The following is a 26,441-nucleotide window of genomic DNA, read 5'->3' as shown; positions in this document are numbered from 1 at the left end:
TTAATGTGTGTAAATATTGAAATAAATATTAAAAGAAAAGTATGTAGTAATATCAAAATAATACCGCAAATCGAAGAATGGACAGAATTATTAATTATTAAACTATGAAAATTTTATTACATATAAAATTTTATGACAAACAGCGTATTTTGTAACAACGACGACATGCAGACAAGTAGCGCCGACACGAAATATAAATAAAATAGATAAGCATATCGTACCTGTATCACATGTCCGATGTTGCCATCTGTCACATAAATCACATGTGATGGCATGTTGGCGAGGTGAGACTATCCGATCACACGAAATACACAATTCGTCTGCCATAAGAACGTGTCGAAATATAAATTCACGAATGACGCTGCCATGGCCAAGTTGCTTTTTATATACACTTTCGGCGAATATCTTGAGATCAAAAGATGCAAACTGGCTTAAAGTTTATAAAAACAATATCATGCCTTTATAATGTCTCCTTTTGATGTTTCTGTGCTAGTAATTAGTCAATCATCTGATCACACGTCTTCCGATCTAAGTGTGTTTGATAATTGTTAAATTGGTCCCGAAATTATTTTAATTGGCAAATCAATGCATCATACCTCTGCCAAACTAATTAATCGTAATACTTTACGTTTGTAACACAATGAATCATAACGTTTCCATATATGTTAAACAAATACTATTCGGAGCGAAAGAATCATTTACAAAAGCCTAATATTACATAATAATTAAATAAGGGCGAAACAACCCACTTGTAAGGGCGAAACGACCCTGGGCGAAACGACCCGGGGTGACAGAGGGCGAACGGGATTAAGGGCGAAACGACCCGAGACCAAAACATACCAGCCTAAGCCAATCTGAACGCATCGGACAGTGGGCTACACCACACCGTCTCTCTGATGTACGTAGGCGGCCGTCATATTGGATTTGGAACTACTTTAGAAAACAAGATGGCGGACCCTTCGTAAAGAGGAAAAATTTAAATGTGTGTTTTAGCTCGTCTTTTTAAAGAGAGCATTCTTTAAGTAATACTTTAATGTAGATCTGTGAATTCCCACAACGTACTTAAAAACTTGTTAAAATTTAAAGATGCCATTACTGACATACTGATAGGAGTACTTATAGTATTGACATCGAGTAAATTAAAAAATTAAATCGTCAATCGACTGTTTAGTGTTTTCGTTATATTTTGTGAGATACGAGGATTGCTTACATAAACTTGATAGACTTTTACTCCATGGGGTCAATGGTTCGAGCCCATTTGAGGGTTACTTTTATATTTGTATTCAATTTTATTCTTTTTTTATTGCAGCTTTTTAGATCCAATGTTTGCATTTATCAATATTGTTCTGGCTACCATAACTTTAAATGTCGCTTTTTTAAAGTTTTTATGATTTTTGAATGGCGCGACTTAATAGGTCTGTCAATACTATGTAAACTGTACGCTGAAGTTTCTTTAGCTACTATCAATATAGCATAGAGTATAATGAAAAAAATAATTTGGGGAGTTCTTATGTTATAGTTGGATTTTGTAACAATAACAGGGATTGCTTATATAAAGTATAAAATAAACCACTGACTATATGGGAGCACTGATGGCCCATTGGTTTAAGCTTTTACTCCAAGGGTCAGTGGATCGAGCCCAGTTAAGGAAGACTTCCTTTCTTTTTTTATATTTTTTTTATTGAGGTATTTTGCTCAAATATTAACGTATCAATTTAAAGTATTTAATAACAAACTTCAATACATGCCTAATTTGTGAAAACATCCCTTTGAAATTGCTAGTTTTCCTCTTACATGCCCTTGTATTTTAAGATAGAATACTTTCCTCTCCAGAGGAAAGAGGTATGGGTTTGAATCCCATCGGGGGCTTCAGAGGATGATTCATTTTGATACAAATGTTAATAGTTGCTTTAGTGTATCCCAAAATTAACCTAATATTTTATATAACTGTGAAAGATAATTCAAAATAATGTTTGTTTCTATATACATTGTGATCCATGGACATGAACATTAAATTATGCAAGAAACATGTATGATTTAAGGGAAGAATACAACAGCAAACTTAGAATGGACATTCATTTTAGATTGTTAAGTAACTAAAACTATAAATGTTGCAAAGCTTGTGTATGACGTCCTTGCTTCTGGACAGCGGAACAGTTTAGGCATAAATGATTACTCTTTTTCTTTAGAATCAACATTGATGCATTATTACTTAAGCAAAGTGGAACTTTTTAAAAACTTGATGAATTGGGGACTGAATTTTTCATGTTCGTTGCTTGCAATTTACCAGTACTGAACATAATGTTACTGGTGAACAAATGCCTTCTCTCTTTACACTTTACAGGGAGCTGGTGTTTTTCATAAATATCCAGGTTTATTTGTATAAATACCGGGTAAGACCTCGTATCATATTTATATACATGTAAGCTATACATTTATGATAATGACATTTTGTGTTTCGCTGTAAATTAACAGAGAAAATATACTACAGCCGCATGTCACCAGAGTTGTTAAAAGGGCATTTAGACAGTATTGTCCCTGACTTTTGCCCATTTTGACATATTCTTATAAACAAGAGGGCCGCGATGGCCCTGTATCGCTCCACTGCTGAAAAAAAGGCTGAATCAAATACCAGTATTCTCGGCATGTGCAAATACTTAAATATATAGGCCCTATTTAAGCACATGTACACTTTTGTGACCCCCAGGGCTGGGTCAAATTTAACCCCAGGAGCATAATTTGAGCAAACTTTGTAGAGGACTACTATACCTCACTACATACAAAATGTGGTAGCCCTAGGTCCTAGAGTTAAGGATAAGAATATGTTAACAGTTTTCACAAAATAAGCAAGATATAAGCGTATATAATGTTCAATTTTGTGACCGCCGGTCAGGGTCAAATTTTACCCAAAGGGCATAATTTGAACAAACTTGGTAGAGGACTATAAGATGTTACTGCAAACCAAATTTGGTAGCTGTAGTCCGAATGGTTTTCGACAAGAAGATTTTTAAAGATTTCACAAAATAGGCACTTTATAAGCGTTTATTCAATTTTGTGACCCCCGGGGCAGGGTCAAATTTGACCCCAGAGGCATTATTTGAACAAATTTGGTAGAGGTTTATTAGATGCCACTACATACCAAATTTGGGAGCCCTAGGCCCAATGGTTATGAACAAAAAGATTTTTAAAGTTTTCACAAAATAGGCCCCATATAAGAGTATGTTTAGTTTTGTGACCCCCCGGGCAGGGTCAGATTTGACCCAAGGGGCATAATTTGAACAAACTTGGTAGAAAACTATAAGACGTTACTACATACCAAATTTGGTAGCCGTATGCCTTATGGTTAAGGACAAGAAGATATTTAAAGTTTTCACAAAATAGGCCTTATATTAGCATATAATCGATTTTGTGGCCGCCAGGGCAGGGTCAAATTTGGCCCCTGGGGCATAATTTGAACATACTAAGTAAAGGACTATACAATGTCACTACATACCAAATTGTGTAGCCCTAGGCCTAATGGTTATGGACAAGAATTTTCTTTTAAGTTTTCACAAAATAGGCCTTATATAGGCATATGTTCAATTTTGTGACCCCCCGGGGCAGGGTCAAATTTGACCCCAGGGATAAAATTTAAACAAATTTGGTAGAGAACTATAAGATGTCACTACATACCAAATTTGGTAGCCCTAGGCCCAACGGTTATGGACAAGAAGGTTTTAAGGTTTTCACAAACAAATAGCCCTTTATAAGCATATATTCAATTTTGTGATCCCCGGGCCAGTTTCAAATTTGACCCAAGGGGCATTATTTGAACAAACTAAGAAGAGAACTATTACATGTCACTACATACCAAATTTGGTAGCCCTATGCCATACAGTTATAGACAAGAAGTTTTTAAAGTTTTCACAAAATAGGCCTTATATAAGCATATGTTCAATGTTGTGACCCTCGGCGCAGGGTCAAACTTGACTCAAGGGGCATAATTTAAACAAACTTGGTAGAGGACTATAAGATGTCATTACATACCAAATTTGGTAGCCCTAGGTCCAATGGCTATGGACAAGAAGATATTTTAAGTTTTCACAAAATAAGCACTTTATAAGCATATATTCAATTTTGTGACCCCCGGGGCAGTTTCAAATTTGACCCAGGGGCATTATTTGAAGAAACTAAGAAGAGAACTATTACATGTCACTTCATACTAAATTTGGTAGCCCTATGCCATACAGTTATGGACAAGAAGTTTTTAAAGTTTTCACAAATTAGGCCTTATATAAGCATATGTTCAATTTTGTGACCCTCAGGGCAGGATCAAACTTGACCCCAGGGGCATAATTTGAACAAACTTGGTAGATGACTATAAGATGTCACTACATACCAAATTTGGTAGCCCTAGGCCCAATGGTTATGGACAAAAGATTTTTAAAGTTTTCACAAAATAAGCACTTTATAAGCATATATTCACTTTTGTGACCCCCGGGACAGGGTCAAACTTTACCCCAGGGGCATAACAAACTTGGTAGAGGACTTTATATGCCACTACATAGCAAATTTGGTAGCCCTAGGCCCAATGGATATGGGCAAGAATTTTTTAAGTTTTTACATAATAGGCCTAATATAATCATATGTCCAATGTTGTGACCCTTGGGGTAGGGTCAAACTTTACCCCAGCGGCATTATTTGAACAAACTTGGTATAGGACTATACGATGCCACTACATACCAAATTTGGTAGCCCTAGGCCCAATGGTTATGGAAGAGATTTGTAAAGTTTTCACAAAATAGACCCTATATACGCATATACTTAATTTTGTGACCCTGGGCAGTGTCAAATTTGACCACAGGGGCATAATTTGAACAAATTTGGTAGAGGACTATTAGATGTCTCTACATACCAAATTTGATAGCCCTAGGCCCAATGGTTATCAACCAGGAGGTTTAGAAAGTTTTCACAAAATAGGCCTTAAATAAGCAATTTTCAATTTTGTGACCCCCGGGGCAGGGTAAAATTTGACCCCAGGGGCATAATTTGAACAAATTTGGTAGAGGACTATCAGATGTCTCTACATAATAAATTGTATAGCCCTAGGCCCAATGGTTATGGACGAGAAGATTTTGAAAGTTTTCACAAAATAGGCCTTAAATAAGCAATTTTCAATTTTGTGACCCACGGGGCAGGGTCAAATATGACCCAGGGGCATAATTTGAACAAATTTGGCCAGTGGAGCTAAAAACTGATTCTTTGTTTAGCGTGCAAAGGGGATGGAGGAACATTTGTTGGTGCCTTTTTAAAAAGTTGCTTCATTGTGTGGAAAATTGAGTTTAAAAATGTATGCACAATGCCTGATATGTGGCAAATTCCAACAATGTCTGTGGTTTTTCATGTCAAAACAAGAGATGTGTTTGTCAGGGCCGCTTTGAAGCCGTATATTTGACCTTTAAGGATGACCTTGACCTTTCAGTACTCAAAATATGCAGCTCCATGAGATACACATGTATGCCAAATATCAAGTTGCTATCTTCAATATTGCAAAAGTTATAGGAAATGTTTAAGTTTTCGGACAGACAGCACATATAAGTTGGTTTTACAAATTCACTGAGTGTAAACATTGGGCACTTATATAGCTCAAAGTGACCGGGAAACAAATTCTTGTGTTCTGATTTACATACATGTATTTACACTTGCAAAATTCAAAATTAAGAATGGTAATTGTTCTTTTATTGCCAACAACTGCATAAATCTTAACATTGTAAACTGGTGGTTTTGTCTTTATTACTACTTTTGTACATTCTTTTGTATTGCCCTCTTTATATTAACTTTCAACAGATCTATTATATCCAGTAATTGTAGATATCATATGTTTTGTGGTGTAAATGTGTAGGGTTCTTGTTACTTGTCACACCATTTCCATTTCATAATGCCTTAACACTGATATAGGATATAAGTGATTTTTGATTATTGTATTTATGTAAACTTATTCTATATGCTGATGAAAGTGTCATCCTTTATTTTCACAAAGATCCTAGTATCATCAGTAGTGTTTTTTGTAAAGAACTTGCAAATTGTATTAAAGGGTTAGTGGATAACAAACTGTCTTTACACCTTGGAAAAACTGAATGTATAGTGTTTGGTTCCAAAAGGAAATCTAAACTTCATAATTTTAATGTAAAATGTAATGATCACACTATTGTTTCTCAATCATTTGTTGAACACCTTGGTTCAATATTCGACACTGATCTTTCTGCTACATCTATTGTTAATAATATAATTAAAAAAGGTGAACTCAAGAATAAGATTCTTCAGGGGCGTAGCTAGCACTTTTTGAGCTTTAGGCCCGAATATGTTACATAAAAACGGGGTGTGTGTGCGGGGGTCCTCCCCCAGAAATTGTTTAAATCCAATAACGCCTGTGGTGAGATTTAAAGCATATCTAGACAAATAATAAGGTAAGAAATATAAGACTTTGGCCTGTATTTCTTTGATATTTTACTTTTTTATCTCAATGTCAGAGAACTAAATTTTACTGTATTATCTTTATACCAGAGAACTAAATTTTAAAACAATATGGAACAGAGAAACATTTAAAATTGTAACACTCGCTTATTCACAAGTCAAACCATGGGAATTCTTTCCAATAATACTGTCTGCATGTCTATATAGAAAGAAGTAGAGTTGATAATTGGAAGATATGTCCTTTGAACAAGACCAGAATCCATTGCCTGAGGATCATGTCAATATGAAATGCAGATTTCTTACACCTCACCACCTTCAGGGTCAACATTTTAATGCATTTTTGAAGTTGAAGCAATTTTAATTTTTTCATGTTTCAAAAAAAATTGTAGGCCCGGGCCTGCTGTGCCTAAAAGCAGCTACACCCCTGTTCTTGTACAGACAAAACCACTGTTCAAATATGGAATTAAGAAAATTGTTATGTAACTCATTGCTTCAATGCCATTTTGACTATGCTAGCTCTTCATAGTACAATGGTATTAGTAAACAGTTAAAAAATAGATTACAAGTTGTACAGAATAAAGTTGTTAAATTTATTCATGGATATGACTCTAGAACATCTTTGAAAGTTAAATATTTTAGTAATATTGGTTGTTTAAATGTTCAAAACAGAGTTAAGCAAATAACACTCATTCATGTTTATAAAATTGTTAACAAGAAATGTCCTTCTTACATGACCTTTTTTGTATAATAATTTTAGTTTAGTGTCTGATATACATAGTGATAACATTAGACATAGTAAAGATAACTTTTATTTACCTCAATGTCCTCAAGTGAATGGTTTTACCAGCACTACTTTTAATTATAAACGATCAAAGACTGGAACTGTTTACATGCTGATGTAAAAATTCTTATAAAAGAATAAATATGAATTTGAAAACAGAGTGAAAACTTCTCTCACAGACAATATGATTGAAATTGAAAGAAGATGCTGATTTTATTTGTTACTAGTAGTCTTATTGTTTAAATTATTGTTTTATGTCATTGGTTTGTTATATTATATATATAATATATATATATTGGTTTGTTATAATATATATATATATATATATATTACTGTTGTTCAAATAAGTCATCAATAAAGTATTTGTATGTACATTTAAATGTGATGACAAGATAGTAGTATACATTGTGTAACTAATGCTCTCTAATAATATATGCTAATTACTATTTGATCTCAAGACTATAGTCTCAAGTTTAAATTAATGATATTTTTATACTTATTAATGCCACAATTTTTGTACATTTTCCACCCATCTATAGGGCCCCATTGGAAATAAGTTGCAAACCTTTCATGGGACATCCTGTGGTATATATATAATGTCTTGATTTAAACATCTTGTAACTACTTGTTATTTCAGATCACTGCCAAATACACTGACTATTTACTTGTAACTGAATTTAAATGATTATAATGTGAAATGTGATATATCAATGCATTGTGATCCAAATCCTGTGATAATTGTTTTCCAATTGTTAAATGTTGTACATTGACTTTACTTGTATGACATATATATACATATGCATGAATAAATCAATATTTAGGAAAGTGTGACTGACACTGTTTCCAGACATATTACAGTTAAATTACTTCATGTCAGTAATGGCAGTCATGGATGGAAAATATCTTTTTACAATTGTTGCCTGCACTGTCGACCATATTTAGTGTTTTTGTTTCCCATCTAAAGAGTACCGACCCAAAACCATGGGCATGCCTGTGATATGTATCTTAAAGTTTCTTAAAAGATAAATAATATAAATTTTAACAACACCACAGCTCAGTTTTAACATTTCCAATACAGTATGTCTTATTTTGAGAGGCCATTCTGAATTGAGTTCATTTCCAAGGGCAAAGTTATGCCTTAATATATTAATATTACAAAACTGAACATTGTTACACTGTCCTTAATTTTAAAGGCACTGGATTGTTTAAAGCTTTGAAAAGCTAGTTGCCTGGCCGGGATTATAACAACATCTGGAATTAAAATGCCTAGGATAAAGTATAAACAATATCTGCCAGAAGTACTGTATGGTTGCCATCATCAAATGTACAGAAAAAAATCGTTTTTCAAATTCAATCAAGCCCCACTTATTCCATTACATGAAATATACAGTTTGTGACTGCCTGGCTGGTCACTATAATGCTATTGGGACCAACGTGGAGTTTACTATTTCTTATATTACATCGAAGAGTTTTCTCTGTACCACTGTACAGTGTTGTACGATTGTTGATGGTATAGAACATAGACATATTGATTAAATCTCAAAGTTTGTCGCCTGCAGCCGAACATCAGCAATGTTGCAATGAATATAATTTAAGAAATACTGATTCTTTTAAGTTTGAATAATGTTGATGTTTTCACTTCAATAAACAACTAATTGGCTTTCTTAGCATTTTATTAAAATTTGAATATTTTGCATGCAAAATATCTAATTTTAAACAATAACATTAATAAATATTCTATTATATTACTCCTTAAATATATTCGTCCTTATATATCTATATTATCGGTTGATTCAGTGCAAATTTAATGGTGTGTAACCCGAACTATATTTTCGGTGTAATATCTTCCGCCTAGAGGCGTTAGACATATCCTTCCACCAAATACACCCGAGAGACGATCGCCGATATGGCGGAATTGTCCGAGGAGTCCCGATTGCAGCCTAAGCCTATGCTTAACATGTAGATACCAGTCTAATACACGGAGGTGAAAACATACCAGCCTAAGCCTTTGCTTAGCATGTCCACTGTCCAGTACCCGGGTAGATAAAATGTACCATGCCTTAGCCTATGCTATGTGTGTACCAGTTCAGAATCTGGGTAGTAAAATATGTACCATACACTAGTACGTTTTTATTTAAATAAAAACAAATAAATATTAAATAATCACAACCAACATCGTTCAGTTAAAACAGTACATATCTTTATAAAAAATATTTTATGATTTTTAAAGTAACAGATCCTGATTCAGAGTCATGGGTAACGATAGAAAAAGTCAACGACGTCAACTTATTTCAATCTGCATCTCAAACGTAATTTGATGATGTCAAAACGTTTTTTCTTCGCACAGTGATTGTACCTGTGAGAGCAGTGTATCATCGGGCCAATCACTAACTAAGCAAAATGATAGTATGTTCTCCTGTCGTCCGATAGCGGTTGATTTTCAGCGGCGATTTGTTTTAACGTCAAAATACGACAACTTGTATTGGCAATCAAATGAGGCATCAATGGTAATTACATTGTTCTCAAAATGCTGATGCAAGTTCGAAACAAGAATGATGCTAACGCATCAGAGGCTCGATACCTTTAATTTATATTTTTAAATGTTTATTTTTTTCATACAGAGTTATCAGAGAAAACTTTAGAACCACTTATAGTATGTTAATCGTATAAATACTCTACACTCCGTAAGTGTTTGGAATAGACGATTAAGATAACATAAGACTACTAAAACTTTACTGAAATAAATTATACATTGCTTATTTCCGAAATATGTAATTTTGTTTTACGTTAATCTTTAGTGTCTATTTATCGGTAGTGAATTAAGTTTTAAAATGACCACGAAAACATATTCGAAGTTAAATATCTGCAGTATTCCTATAGCATATGTAAACTGAAATATTAACATTAAAACTATACGCCAAGATATGTAACAATTCAGAATGTTTTATTTTCAAATTGTTACCAATTAGTTTAGCTGAATTTAATTAACTTTGCAAGCACGGTCTGGATATCAGCTACCTACATCGTAAATAACACCACAATTCCTCCCTCCAGAGTCCAGACTAAAGTTATTGCGCGAAAACAATTTTCCTTTGTTCGTTACAGGGGTTTGACCCAATTTGCCCCAAAAACGCAATTCCAACATATATCTGCATTTAAGCTACCTACACACACAATTACGGAAACTCTTTTTAGCTCACCTAAGCAAAACGTGCTCATGGTGAGCTTTTGTGATCGCTTTTTGTCCGTCGTGCGTTGTCCGTAGTGCGTTGTGCGTTGTGCGGCGTCAACATTCGCCTTGTTCACTCTCTAGAGGCCACATTTATTGTTCAATCTTCATGAAATTTGGTCAGAAGATTGGTCTCAATGATTTCTTGGATGAGTTCTAAAATGGTTACGTTTGCTTGAAGAACCTGGCAGCCAAGTGGCGTCGCATTTTCCCTTATATGGCTATATATGGCTATAGTAAAATCTTGTTAACACTCTAGATGCCCCATTTATCGTCTGATCTTCATGAAACTTGGTCAGAAGATTCATATCAATAATATCTTGGACGAGTTCGAAAATGATGTCGGTTGGTTGAAAAACATGGCCGCCAGGGGGCGGGGCATTTTTCCTTATATGGCTTTAGTAAAACCTTGTTAACACTCTAGAGGCCACATTTATTTTCCGATCTTCATGAAACTTGGTCAGAAGATTTGTCTAAATGATATCTTTGATGAGTTAAAAAATGGTAACCTTTGCTTAAAAAACATGGCTGCCAAGGGGCGGGGCATTTTTCCTTATATGGCTATATATGGCTATAGTAAAATCTTGTTAACACTCTAGAGGCCACATTTATTGTCCAATCCTCATGAAACTTGGTCAGAAGATTCATCCTAATAATATATTGGACGAGTTCGAAAATGATGCCGGTTGGGTAAAAAAACATGGCCGCCAAGGGGCAGGACATTTTTCCTTATATGGCTATAGTAAAACCTTGTTAACACTCTAGAGGCCACATTTATTGTCCAATCTTGATGAAATATGGTCAGAAGATTTGTCTTAATGATATCTTGGATGAGTTGGAAAATGGTTACGTTTACTTGAAAAACATGGCCGCGAAGGGGCGGGGCATTTTTCCTTATATGGCTATATAAAGCTATAGTAAAATCTTGTTACAATCTAGGCCACATTTATAGTCCGATCTTCATGAAACTCAGTCAGAAGATTCATCTCAATAATATCTTGGACGAGTTCAAAAATGATGCCGATTGGTTGAAAAACATGGCCACCACGGGGGCGGGGCTATTTTCCTTATATGGCTATAGTAAAACCTTGTTAACACTATAGAGGTCACATTTATTTTCCGATCATCATGAAACTTGGTCAGCAGATTTGTCCCAATCATATCTTGGATGAGTTCGAACATGGTTTTGGTTGCTTTAAAAGCATGGCCACCAGGGGCGGGGCATTTTTCCTTATATGGCTATAGTCAAAATTTGTTAACACTCTAGAGGCCACATTTAAGGTCCGATCTTCATGAAACTTGGTCAGAAGATTCATCCCAATAATATCTTGTTATCTCAAGTGAGCGACTTTGGACCTTTCAGGCCTTCTTTTTTAACTTTAACTTACAATAACCTTAACTCCGATGACCGCAATCGCTATTCATTGCTAGAGCAGTATGTTACCTAGCTAAACACAATATTTCAGCACAATATCTCCATCCTAACTGAAATTTTGAACGCGAACTTTTTATATATTTTAGCAACAGTTTCCTGAACATTGACTCGACTTGCACCGAATGCAGCCCTATGCTATACTAACATGTCAGCTAGAGATATGAATATTTGCATGCACACGTTTACCTGATTTTTAAAGAAGAAAAAGAGGCACAATTATGCTTAATTGCAGTTTAGAATTATGGGCCTTTGTCTTTGACTTTGCATGATGATACATAAAACATGTGTTAAGTTTCAATTGAATAGCTATGGTAGTTACGGAGATACCGGTAATTACTGTTTGCACGCAAACCTTAACCTTCATTTCCTCTCGCACGCGAACCTTAACCTTCATTTCCTCTCGCACGCGAACCTTAACCGGACACTTATAAGTCCATAAAATGTCATAATCTTGATTAATACCTGGTTACGGTTATTTTTCTTAATCAGCGAATGTTAACAAGATCCTGAACACATAATTATGTAACGTTTTATTTCGATATCTATAGTGGATAGATATGGAATAGTTGCACGCAAACGTTAACCTGAATTTGTGAAAAACAAAAGGGGCATAATTCTGAAGCCATCGTATGAGTCTACTGAGCTGTCAATAAAACGTGTTATAATGCCTAGCAATCCCACCATTGTGGCCCTCACGTTTAATGTCATGGTATTATTGCATTTAGCTGTCATGTAATATTGCTTGAAATCTCATCACTTTTCCACTTAATAATAATTGCATGTCTATGAAGCAACTGGGTTACTTCAGTGAACTGTCATTTAAAAAGGTTATATTGTTGAACAATCAAATAACTGACATAAAGATATATCAGTGTGTGTCTCAAATGTTATTGCAAATGCCATCGAAGGGATGTGTCCCTCCTCCTCTCCGCCCTGTGCCCCTACCGATCTTACCTGCAATGAACAATACAAATTACCACTGCTACATCCATGGACAAATGACCACGTAAAAGATACTGTCCTCCAGTCCCGTTTAGAGACGAGTGGAAAGTTTAACAAGCCATTACTGTCAAGCATAAAGAACTTGCTGGCTGATTGGTAAACACATTATCTTAAATCTTATTTCAAGGTCAAATCCTAGTGGCAAAATGAAACAAAGTCAAGTAGGCGATGGACATACGTCAAAACATCCTGGTAATTTTGATAAAAATACGATCACTTACGAGATAATCAGTGTTTAAATCACTCCGATTAAGGTTTTCAAGTTATAATCGCGGATCTCTCGATCATTGACCTTCATATTTGATGAGTTCCCATTGACAATCATATCACGTACGCTATTATCCAGGTTTCTAATCGGCCCGGTTTATGTTTTAAAGATAACATCAAGGATCTTTCGATTACCAATCTTTCATATTTAATTAAATCCCAAAGGTCATTTATTTGACCTCACTTAGGACGCAAGTGTTCCATCGATTTGTCGCTAAGAATAACACGGATATGAACAGTTGTTAACTATTTAACGTGAAAGACTTTATCTTTTTTTATGAGTTGTTATTTCGATAAATTTATACATTGTTGGTAACATACTCGTAGTATATTATTTAATTGTGTTATCTTCAATTTTAAAACAACATTTTTATTATAAGGATTTTTGTTGACTTATTTATGTTTCATTGGTAAAACGGTGCTATTATTATAAATAAGTCAATTTAGGTTCAGTTGTGTGTAATATTTTGACGTCAAAATCACGTAACTCTCTCAACCATGTGTTTCCCCTAATGTCACTTATGTAGGAATACAAATAACACAAACATGTAGTTGTTATATGTTTATGATTTCATAAAGCCCATGAGGAGGACTATTAAAAATGAATGAAGTTACAATATTAAAATGACGGTTCAACGGAGAAAAACAATAGCATTTAAGACACAAAGCTATATTTTCAGGGCCACAATCATTATATGTTAGAGCAAAATGTTTTTAATTTTTATTTATTTATATTTTTTTCCCGATCTATACGTTTTATTTTTCTCGTCAATATGTGTGTGGGGTCGATGGCATCCCCCCTTCACACCATACATCATCAGAATATTAAGAAAACTGCTTATAACTGCATAATACAGAATTGCAAAGTAGAAATACCTGTATACCATTTGAAGTTATGCATATTTGTCTGAATTATACGAGTAACCATGCACAATTTACAGTATTGCAAAGTCAACAAGTTCTCACAGTTACATTATTAACGTAATACAATAATTGTATATATTGAAATACACTACTTGATACACATAGTGAAATTATCATTGCGTCAATGGCTTTTGTATTCAGGTCTATTTTTTTGTCTACCAACAATTCGGTTTAAACAACACATTTTAATGTAGTGTTTAAATTTATTACACATTATTTTCAATGTGAAATTGTTTAATATGTTGTAGCATATTAAGTGCTCTGTGCTTGGATGAAAATGTAGATTCTTGTGGTGAAAGTGCAAATTGTTACTTTTGTCACCAATATGGTTACAGCATTATATTGAATGCATGGTGTAAGGTATTTCGCAAATTATTAAATTATTATGTGTTGTTTATAAAATATTTTAGGGAAAATAAGTGCACACATTGCCTACTTGATGTATAACTTTAGGCATTGATGCAAATATGTTAAGTGCTGTGATAATTGTTCTTGTTTTGCAAACTGTTGTTGTGAAATTAAAATTGAAATTATTACTTTGTCATTTCTTTGTTATAATAATTAAAATAATAGTAAGATGTGTTTTGCAGCATTGGTTGTAATACTATGATCACAGAATGAACGGTGTACGGCAGCTTTTCCCACTGACTGGTTGTTTATTGATGGATATGTGATTTGGCCATGTCTTAGTTTAGTTTAAACCTGTTTATTTTAGTTCGATTGCATTGAAAGTCTAAGGCTGATTTGAAACGCTCTCGATTCCGTTTCCTGGGATAGCTCCAGTTCTTGGTGTCTATGGGGGGATCTAAAGAACGCTCTAAAAATTGGGATAGAACCTGTGACCTTACGATCGCCACGGCGACCTGACTTAGCAGTGATCTTACGACAGGTTTAAGTTACGACCGAATTTTGGTGTTAGAAAAATACTGGTTTATGCTCAACTCTTGAGTTATACATGACCTGTTTCGTGATCATATATGACAGTTGTTGATTTTATTTGATATATTCCTTTTCAAATGTATCGTCGTTATGGAAAGATATCCGAAGTTTATTCAGAAGGGCCTTATATTTTGTCACTTTCATGTCGAATTATTACGATTTTTTGCATATTAAGTACAAACCGCATGTAAAGTATACACGTCTTTTAGGAACAGACAGAAATAAAAATAATCAACCTACATCCGATAGGGGAGTTGTTTACTATACGTGTAGCCTATCCTCTGTCTAGATAGCACTTGTAGTGCAAGAAAAAAGATGTCGTCCGAATGTATTTAGTAGAATATTAAGGTGCACATTTCGAGTGTGGCTGGCGATGACATATAAGTTCTACTATTCGAGTAAAATTAACCTCGCTGTGGGAAAACTGGGCTTAATCCATTTGCGCAAAATGTATTCTCATATTAGCCTGTGCAAACCGCCAACCCAATGCTATTCAGGGACGAAACTTTCCGCTTTCATTGAATTTTTCCTTTAAAAGGAGCCTCTTGAAACGGAAATCTAGCCTAGGCAAAACGTGTAGTCCTTAATAATGGATACTTTTTCTATTCATTTGTTTGCTTAACGGCATTTTTTTTCTGTGTTCGCAAATCTATAACTAGATTGATCGTATATTATAGACGTACATGTACATGCGTTTCACATTCGAGGACTTTGGCTTCATTTTAAGCTTGATTTGTAGATGTAAAAAATGCAAACGTATTCAACTTTACACAAAATCAATATAATTTCTTTTCTTAACAATAAAACGTTTAACATTATTAAACAGTTTTGTTGCTGTCATGTTTTCTGCTAGTGACACCACCTGACACTCGATTGCGATTACATTGGATGTGTAGGTGATAATGAATGACACCGTTAAGTGAAGGCCAAGATACTTACGAGCATTGTGAAAGACGCTAAGTGAAGCCAAAGATAATTACAGTTTAACAGTTTAACAGTTTATTCATACACTCAGCACATTACATATGTGATAAGAGGTACTAATAAGTGTATACAAACTACTGAATGACCAGGCTGTATTGGTCAATGTAGTGAATTATATATACTAATTACTATGCTAAGTATGCTAAAGCTATGGATAATTTTCTAACTCTGATAATTAGTATGGTTAAAAATAAGTTAAATTGCTATTATAAAAAAGGAAACAAGGGAGGAACAACTAATTAAGAATTGACAGGTGGGTGATTATTATTGAATGATTTTAGAACTTTTTTTATATATTTACAAATACAAACAAGCTTGTCTATGTCTTTCTCACACATAATGCTCTTAAAAGTATGTATATTACAGGAGTTAAAATTTACAAATGATAACAGACTATTCCTATCTCTATCAAAATAAGTACACTTAAGCATATAATGATATTCGTCTCCAACATCATTCATATTACAAAGATGACATTTTCTTTCATGTCTAAATAAACCAAGCCAACGACCCTTTTCAATTGGTAAATAATTATTACATAGTCTAAAGTTGACAAAAGATTGTAAGTAATTTTCTGGTAAATCCATATAGAAAGGTTCAAAGTTATGTTCGGTTTTGTATATTCTGTAATTATAGAATTTAGGCGATTCATTAACTGTACTAGTCCAAGTCTGTATATATTGCGTTTTAAGGGATTCTTCTACCATATTTTGCAAACTTTCTTTACTACCTAGGAAATATTGGTCGTACAAAATTTAGCTTAGGCCACACTCATCAAGTATATTTTTGATATTTTTTAACCAAGGATATGAGTTATCATGAATCGTTTAAAAATATCTTATACAGCATGGCAGAGAGAGTATTATTATTAATTAACTTGAACCAGAAGCCAATAGTTCTCTTCTTAATCAATATACTTAATGGAAACCGCCCTAAATCCCCATATAACATGACATGTGGGGTGCTTTTCTTAACATGTATTATATGTTTTAGGAAATCTGTATGTAATTTCTCGAAGTCCGCTTAAATCACCAAAGCCCCATATCTCAAAAGCATAGAGTAAAATCGGTACAACAGTATTATCAAATAACTTCAGCTGACAATCCAGTGGTAAGTTAAGGTTTCTGATCTTAACATATAGAATAAATAAGGCTTTTCTAGCTTGTTGTATTACATGCAGTTTTGACATTGAAAAACTTCTATTTTTGGAAAAAAGAACTCCAAGATATTTAAAACTATCAACAACTTCTAGCTGCTGATTTCTAACAGTTATGTTTCTAGCTCTTCTGGGTCTATCACCAAATACAAGGACTTTGGTTTTATCAACATTTATGTCTAATGTCACAATACATAGAAAAACTTTCTAGCAATGAGATCAATTCATGTTCTGTCTTCGCAAAGAGTACTGTATCGTCAGCATACAACAAAACTATCAGTTGCAAGTAAATTTCTAGATCTAAGTCTTCAATATTCAAACTGCAATTATTACGACTTAACATATATTGTTCTAGATCGTTTAGGTATAACGAAAATAGCACAGGCGATAAGTTTTTACCTTGCCTAACGCCTCTGCCACATGCAAAATATTCGGTTGTTTTATCGTGTAACTGAATACAGGACTTGATATCATGGTAAATATTTTTTATAACATTGAAAAGTTTTCCATTAACATTGTATTTTACTAGTTTAGTCCATAGACCTACTCGCCAAACTGAATCAAATGCCTTCTGAAAGTCTATGAATGCACAAAATAGCTTGGTCTTTTTATGCTTGCAATATTCAGACAACAGCTGTAATATAAAACTATTATCAAGGGTGCTATGTTGTTTCCTAAAACCTGCCTGATTTTTAAGTAACAGTTCATTTTCTTCAAGATATAATGTTAGGCGTTCATTAACAATAGCCGTAAACAATTTACCTAAACAACTCAAAATCGTAATGGGCCTGTAGTTTTCGGGCGATAAAACGCTGCCCTTATTCTTATATATTGGCACAATGACACCAGATAGCCAAGCTTCAGGAATATTTCCAGAATTAAGGATTTTATTAAATAGCTTAACATATATGGGTAAAAAAATGTCACATGAAGCCTTAATATATTCATTAGTTATATTATCTAAACCGTTAGCTTTACCATTTTTAAGTTTTTTAACTACTTTCTTAATCTCAGCTTCCGTTATTTCATTATCAAGGTTATTGTCAGAATTAACTTCGGAGGGGTATTCTGCCTCCGGTTCGTCATCACATATAATATTTGAGATAAGCTCCTTAAAAAAGTTGAAAAATGTCCTCTCATCCAAATTTGCCCTAATTTTATTTCCACTTAGGCTATTAATATATTTCCAGTAATCCTTAGGTGATTTTGTGCGCATATTTCTTATGTCTTTCTTAAAAGAACGTTTATAGCTTAAAGATGCAACTCTAATTAGCTTTTTGTAGTGTCTACTCGCGTTCAGCATTTCGGCCTTATTATTATCATTTTTACATGCAATAAATCTTCTCCTACTTCTATGGAACGCGGCACGTGATATCTTACAATTTTCATCAAACCAGGGCTTTTTCTTGTGTTTTTTAGCATTGCAATTGTTTTTACTATTACTATAAACGCCGAAAGTATTTTTAGCTGAATCGACGAAGCATTCGCCAATCAGATTAACTATGTTGTTAATAGCTTCCTTGTCATTATCAATCGTATCATTATCTAACAAATTCTGGATCAAGTTAACTTTTTGTACATCTATATTCGATACAAATTCTCCACGTTTATCATTATTCCATTGTCTAACTTTTTCAACACATGGCTTTGAATTTACATCTTCATAAAAAAGTGATTTAAGATTAAAATTTATACAACAGTGCGCGTCTGACAACAATGGACAGAACTCAGTAATCTCAAAATGGGTAAAGAATTTGAGACTATCCTTAGATGCAATTGTCAACTACAGAGGAATTTTTACATGTACATTTACCATCATTTTTATCGAGAAATGCCCTACCGTTAATTATAATAAGCTCATGTGATTTACAGAGCTCAATTAATTTTGTACCCATTCTATTGACATTATGATCATGTGAGGCTCTTAACAATGACATATGCGATGCATTTAATATATGGTTAATACTTATGTCTAAAACATCGTTAGGATTGATATCAAGTTGTTCGTATAGGAAATTGTCAACAACAGTAATATCAGGAAGAAGACCAGTGCGCCCATTAAAGTCGCCGAGTAGGATAACATGCTTATGGTTCGATGTAAAATGTTCTACTTCATCACAAAAGTTATCATATAGTTCCCTAGAAAAATATTTTGTGTTGTCAGGGGGTACATAAACTACCACAAAGATAAAATCCTCGTCAGCGTTAAATAACCGCTTATCGAGTTTAAACCAAAGCACGTATTCACAATCTGTATCAATTAATTTAAAATCTTGTTGTAACTGATTTTCAATGAATACACCTATACCTCCGGATTTTTTTTAAGTTTTCTGTTTTCGATTTTTAGATACAAAGTTAAAGTTCTTAAAATCAATAACGTCAAATTCATCTAAATTCGTTTCAGAGCATGCAAAAATATCGAACCTTGAAACCGTGTTAAAAAATTCTGGTATAAGTAATTTAGATTTTAAGCCGCACACATTAAGGAAGGAAAATGTCACACTATGCGGAGATTCACCACCGTGGCATTACTATAAATGAGTGTCCATGGACGCTGACTGTTCGGATTCGCGCTGGCTATTTCCGGGCTGGGTAGCTGGAGTCCGCTGTGGACTCTGGTCGGTACGGGGGGTCGTATACTGTCGCTGGTGGCTAGGAGCCGCACTGTTCCCCCAGGGGCGGGGGATCGCATTCTGCCTCCAGGGACGGGGAGGCGCATCTTGTGGCTGAGAATGCGGAAGGTCCTCAGGTCGGATTTCTTTGCCATTAACGAGGAGCCTGTCCTTAACAAGAACTGCACGTTCGTTTTCACGTCGTAGTTGGCGTAATAGTGGATAGAGCTTCCTGCGGTTCTGCTCTATTTCTTCCGGAAACTGTTCATTGATTCCAAAGTTCGTACCCGCCAGTTTGTAGCCAGAGCGTCGGACGCGTTCACGCTCCTTAAAGAGTGTAAATTTTGCAACAATCGGGCGCGGCTCCTGTCTCGACGTGTTACTTCTAGCGGGCGTGATCCGATGTACGCGTTCGAACTGTAATCCGGTTATCTGAAGTTTCTGCGTAAGAAACTTAGTCAGTTCTGTTTCTGTATCTTCGAATCTCCGGCCACCATCACCCATCTGGAAATTTTCTGGGATATTTGTGAATATCAAGTTATCTCGCATACTTCTACATTTCAAGTCCAAAAGATCATCTTTCAAAGATTTATTCAAGGCATTAAGGCTTGAAAGAGCACTGCGCAATTCGTCGTTCTCGTGTTTTAAAGTTTTCAGATCAGAGTCACATTTGGCGATATTACTTAAGTTCTGGGCACAACTTACTGCTACTTTATCGAATTGGTCACTCATGAATGAAACAGAATCTTTCAGTTCACTGGTTGTTTTCTCATTGGTATTTAGACGTTGCTCGAAGTCCTGCATTTTCACGGACATAGTTTTAACACATATTTCTATGCTGTCAAGTCTGTCAAGTTTCTGAAGTTTTTCAAAGCCCTTTTCAAACGATAGAAGTTTACTCATCATCATGTCATATGCAGTTGAGGATAACATCATGTTCCCTGTTTTGTTTTCGGACAACACCCGACCAGTGTCCAGGTCTAAATAGGACAGCTCCCCGTCGACGGAAGAGTCCGACCCAATCGCCGGCCTCATGCGCTTCCGATCTTGGCGAGACATCACTCCGTCGCTCGTTTTGGGAGTCGAGGCGTCGACCTTGCTGCCTGACATCTTGGCTTAAATATACTTCACAAAAAGAAGGCAGAGACGGGGACATGTACAACTAGGGAGACACAGTTGCTCATATAGTACATTTGTGTATACACATCAAGCAGCTAAACTGGGTAAGACATTTATCTAATAGTAAGCGTTGTGTTATTTGGCTCTTTATTCCGCAATGAACTCGAGCAACATGGGGTGCTGTCACTACTGTGTGAACTCAGCCCGCTGACATGAATCAAACATCAAAACAACTGATCATAATTCTAGCATAAAACTAAGAACTAACTAAGGGCAGTAAGCGGTGTCGGCTGAGCTAAAACAGTCAAGTTGTGCTTGTACATGTAAAGCGCTATTATTAAAAATTATTGTTGATAGACCAAGTGACTGGTATTTACGAAGAGAGAAACTCGTGAAAAGCAAAATCCGTTTGCTCGAGCATTGTCAGTTAAATGGGACAATCGGTCAGCAGATATCCGTGATGGTCAGAAATCAATCACCCATGAACAGACTAATGGCGACTATGTGTATTGAAAAGATTTTTTATAAACCTGAAGTTATCAATGTTTGTTAAGCACTAAATAGAAATCCCACTGGCCAGGTTAATTTACTATTGCAAAGAATGAGAATATGACTCAGGTTTGAAACAAAAATTTAAAGCAAAATAAGCCCTAATACTTAAAAAAAGTGAGAAAAATACAGAGCCAAATAAACACAACTGACCTTATACAGCCTGGTACCCGCGTAATTACAGGCATCGTGAAGGTCGCTAAGTGAAAGCCAAGATACTTACGGGCATCGTGAATGACGCTAAGTGAAGGCCAAGATACGTACGGGCATTGTGAAGGACGCTAAGTGAATGCCAATATACTAACGGGCATCGTGAAGGACGCTAAGTGAAGCCCAAGATACTAACGAGCATCGTGAAGGACGCTAAGTCAAGCCCAAGATACTTACGAGCATCGTGAAGCACGCTAAGTGAAGCCCAAGATACTTACGAGCATCGTGAAGGACGCTAAGTCAAGCCCAAGATACTTACGAGCATCGTGAAGGACGTTAAGTGAAGCCCAAGATACTTACGAGCATCGTGAAGGACGCTAAGTGAAGCCCAAGATAATTACGGGCTTCATTTAGGACTCTAAGTGAAGCCCTAAGATAATTACGAGCATCGTGAAGGACGGTAGGTGAAGGCCAACATACTTACGGGCATCGTGAATGACGCTAAGTAAAGCCCAAGATACTTACGAGCATCGTCAAGGACGCTAAGTGAAGCCAATGATACTAACGGCATCGTGAAGGACTCTAAGTGAAGACCAAGATACTAACGGGCATCGTGAAGGACTCTGAGTGAAGCCCAAGATACTTACGGACATCGTTAAGGACGCTTTTAGTAGACTGAACACAAATTACACAAAGTACATAATAACTGTACTCACATGCACGGGGAAACGCACCCAGTCAGCGGAACACAGCTAACTCTGTTACACACGCCTTTTGGCAATTTTGCGTATAACACTTGCAGGACCAATCTTTGTACCTTCATAGGTTCTACAAGACACCATAGGCAACGTTAGGCACACCGGAACACGCCTGTAGTGAGCGCTCAAACAACACCGCTTTCGGTACCAGAAGGGATGCATCGGGTTACATAGCGACGCTGGGCGACGCTGATCCTCATCCTGCTCGCCGCTGCCGCCATCCTGCAGCTGCTCGGCTTCTTCCTGCCCAACTGGCTGCGCGTGTATGATCCCCGGCTGAAAGTTGCGCAGGACTATGCGCTGTGGTACGTGACCCAGTGCTACGAGGAACGCTGGTCGTGCAGTACTCGGACCTACTACCAGCTGTACAACTGGCTCAATGCCAACCACACGTTTGACGGAGTGCCGTTATGTGAGTGTTTATATTAAAAATTATATCACTTTATTGTTTAAATGCAATAAATGGACAACTTTACTTGTATTTTTTTGCAATTGTTCTTGTAAGTATTTAAAAAAATGATATAGAACAGTTGAAAGCTTAGGCAATACTGCATTAATTACAAAAAAGAGAAGAAAAATAAACACATGTCTGAGAATATAAACAAAAACGATTTTACGCAACAGAAGTCAATGAAACGTTATGCAATCGCATAAAGACAAACAAATCCAAAATTTAAATACTTATGAAAGGTAGTTTCCGACAAACACACTCATGTTAGAGAAAGTAAATAGTTTCATAATGTTATTATGTACAGTCGCTTTCAAGTATATTATTACATGTAATAATCAATTAAAAAGTATTAAAAAATTAAGACTCGCTCTAGAATAACGGGGCATAATGCACTTGCACAGGCTAATCAGGCACAACACTTACCGCAAAAACTTGATTGTCGCTATGAATAGACAACTTTATACGAAAAATACCACAACAGCGGAAAGTTTCGTCCCTGATTAGCCTGCACATGCTTATCTGGGATGACACTTGACGCACATGCATTAAGCCCCGTTTTCTCAGATCGCGACTTAATTATTGAAAACTTCCCCTGTTTCCCCGTTACAGTGTTGGACATGGAGACAGTGCGTGACACAGAGGGTCTGTACACTGTGGGACTGTTCGGGGCCATTGTCGTTTTGTGGCCGTGCTGGAAACGCCGTCAACAGACAGTATCGAAGAAGTTCAAAGAACAGCCTAGCAATGTCGGCCTCATCCTGGCGGCATTCGGATCATTTCTGTCATGTATGTGAGCGCTAATATTATATACTTCTAGAGTGTTTTTTGGGAAGCATGAATGTACAGGGCGTCTAAGATGATTATGCGCAGTACAGGCTTACCAAAAATAGCATTTAAGTGTACAGTGGATGAATGATTAAAAGAGATTTTCTTCAAACAGACAATACTATAAACGCGGAAAACGCATCTCCGAATCAGCTTCCTTGTTAGGTTAAACACTCGCTGTCTTGTTAGGTTCAACACTCGCTGCCTTGTTAGGTTCAACACTCGCTGTCTTGTTAGGTTCAACACTCGCTGTCTTGTTAGGTTCAACACTCGCTGTCTTGTTAGGTTCAACACTCGCTGTCTTGTTAAGGTTCACCACTCGCTGTCTTGTTAGGTTCAACACTCGCTGTCTTGTTAGGTTCAACACTCGCTGTCTTGTTAGGTTCAACACTCGCTGTCTTGTTAGGTTCAACACTCGCTGCCTTGTTAGGTTCAACACTCGCTGTCTTGTTAAGGTTCAACACTCACTGCCTTGTTAGGTTCAACACTCGCTGTCTTGTTAGGTTCAACACTCGCTGTCTTGTTAGGTTCAACACTCGCTGTCTTGTTAGGTTCAACACTCGCTGTCTTGTTAGGTTCAACACTCGCTGTCTTGTTAGGTTCAACACTCGCTGTCTTGTTAAGGTTCAACACTAGTTGTCTTGTTGAGATTTAACATTCGCTGTTTTGTTTAGGTTCAACACTCGCTGCCCGTGTTAAGGTACAACACTCGCTGCCTTGTAAAGGTTCAATTATCGCTGCCATGTTAAGGTTAAACACTCGCTGCCTTGTAAATGTTCAACACTCGTTGTCTTGTAAAGATTGAATACTCGCTGCCCTATTAAGATTCAACACTCGCTGTCTTGTTAAGGTTCAACACTCGCTGCCTTGTGAATGTTCAACACTCGCTGCCTTGTTAATGTTCAACACTCGCCGTCTTGTTAAGGTTCAACACTCGCTGCCTTGTTTAAATTCAACACTCGCCGTCTTGTTAAGGTTCAACACTCGCTGCCTTGTTATGGTTCAACACTCGCTGTCTTGTTAAGGTTCAACACTAGTTGTCTCGTGAAGGTTCAACACTCGCTGTCTTGTAAAGATTAAATACTCGCTGCCCTATTAAGATTAAACACTCGCAGTCTTTGTTAAGGTTCAACATTCGCTGCCTTGTTAATGTTCAACACTCGCTGCCTTGTTAAGGTTCAACACTCGCTGCATTGTTAATGTTCAACACTCGCTGTCTTGTTAATGTCCAACACTCGCTGTCGTGTTAATGTTTAATTCTCGCTGTCTTGTTAAGGTTCAACCCTCGCTGTCTTGTTAAGGTTCAACACTCGCTGTCTTGTTAATGCCCAACACTCGCTGTCTTGCTTATGTCCAACACTCGCTGTATTGTTAATGTCCAACACTCGCTGCCTTGTTAATGTCCAACAATCACTGTTGTGTTAATGTTCAACACTCGCTGTCTTGTTAAGGTTCAACACTCGCTGTCTTGTTAAGGTTCAACAGTCCCTGATTTGTTAATGTCCAACACTCGCTGCCGTGTTATGGTCAAAACTCGTTGCCTTGATAAGGTTTAAAACTCGCTGCCTTGTTACGGTTCATCACTCGTTGTCTTGTCAAAGTTCATCACTCGCTGCCTTTTTAAGGTTTAACACTTGCTGTCTTTTTAAGATTCGATACTCGTTGTCTTATTAAGGTAAACATTTACTTCATTGTTTAGGCTTCAAACTCGATAGTTCATTAAGATTTTAAAGAAAATAGCCCAATGAACTATCGTATCATCCACATGTCGTCATAATACAAACACATGTGACTCGTGAGCGCTATTCTCATGTCAAGTATGGCTTTGTGAGTGAAATGTTGTGGCCGTTGGCCGTTGTAGACAGGTGTACGGTTTTCTCGGGTGATATAGAAGGAGTTTCGTCGGGGGAAAACCAGGCCGATCGTTGTTGACAGGTGACCGTTGTTCTCAGTTTACAATAAAGTCATGTTGGACTGCACTCTTAATTAGATTATGTATTTACTTGCCGGTATGTCAAATTGTATAAGCCATTACGGTTTCAGGTGTACTCGTTGTCATAGCAACCGGCATGTTCGGCTCCGCGGCCTCTCGCCACCGGAACGTACACGGCTCCCTGGCAGCCATCGGGTTCGGCGCGGCAGGGGGCGCCGTTTCGTTCATCATGGGCGCCGTCATTGCGTTGCGGGTGTTTCTTAAGCACTTCTGTCCGGACTGCGTGCCGCTGTCACGTGACATCCATTTGCACGAGGCCTGCAACCAAGTAGACGTCATGGTTGCCACAGACAACGACGAACAGTTTAATCGCTACAGCAACCCGCGACCGTGAATTGCAAGCGGACTGTTACAAATTTACGTTTTGGGAGTGTAAATACGTGTGCGTGATTTTTTTCATTGTCCCTTTGTTTAAAACCAAGAACAAAATTCTATATTCATGCACTATATGGGCTTAAGATATGGGCCTGAAATTGTATGTATAGTATGTAGTATTATTGTAAAATATAGTAATCAGCTCCACTATACATTTATGCAAAAAATCCCATTTGCGTTTGCAAATTATTATCAACATCTACATTTACATTCACCAAACTGTATCACACATTCAATGAAAATTGACGGTTATGTTAATACTTTATTTCGAAATGTCAAAAACAATTACGTTATACCAGCAAGAGTTCTTACCTCAATATAGGCATATAAAATCAAAGCGCTGAAGGCACTAAAGTTGTTCGCTGTTGTATAATCTTAGACGCAACTCAGTTTTGAAAATTATGTTATAGCTTTTTATATAGCAAGTTTGATATGAACA

The 26,441-nt window shown here is 36.3% G+C and overlaps 1 protein-coding gene across 1 annotated transcript in view; it reads left to right on the top strand.

Moving 5' to 3' along the window:
- Positions 1-26,441, top strand: part of LOC127866471 (uncharacterized) — a 63,175-nt gene that overhangs the window by 36,409 nt on the left and 325 nt on the right. The window contains exons 2-3 of the mRNA XM_052406998.1: positions 23,419-23,595; positions 25,678-26,441. The exon at positions 25,678-26,441 is cut by the window's right edge and continues 325 nt beyond it. Coding sequence (XP_052262958.1) covers positions 23,419-23,595; positions 25,678-25,961 — 461 coding nt within the window. The 3' untranslated portion in view covers positions 25,962-26,441. The remainder of the gene's footprint in view (positions 1-23,418; positions 23,596-25,677) is intronic.

This window comes from Dreissena polymorpha, chromosome 2, assembly GCF_020536995.1.
Source record: "Dreissena polymorpha isolate Duluth1 chromosome 2, UMN_Dpol_1.0, whole genome shotgun sequence".
Lineage (NCBI taxonomy): Eukaryota > Metazoa > Mollusca > Bivalvia > Myida > Dreissenidae > Dreissena > Dreissena polymorpha.
This window is presented reverse-complemented; position numbering and strand designations above follow the sequence as displayed.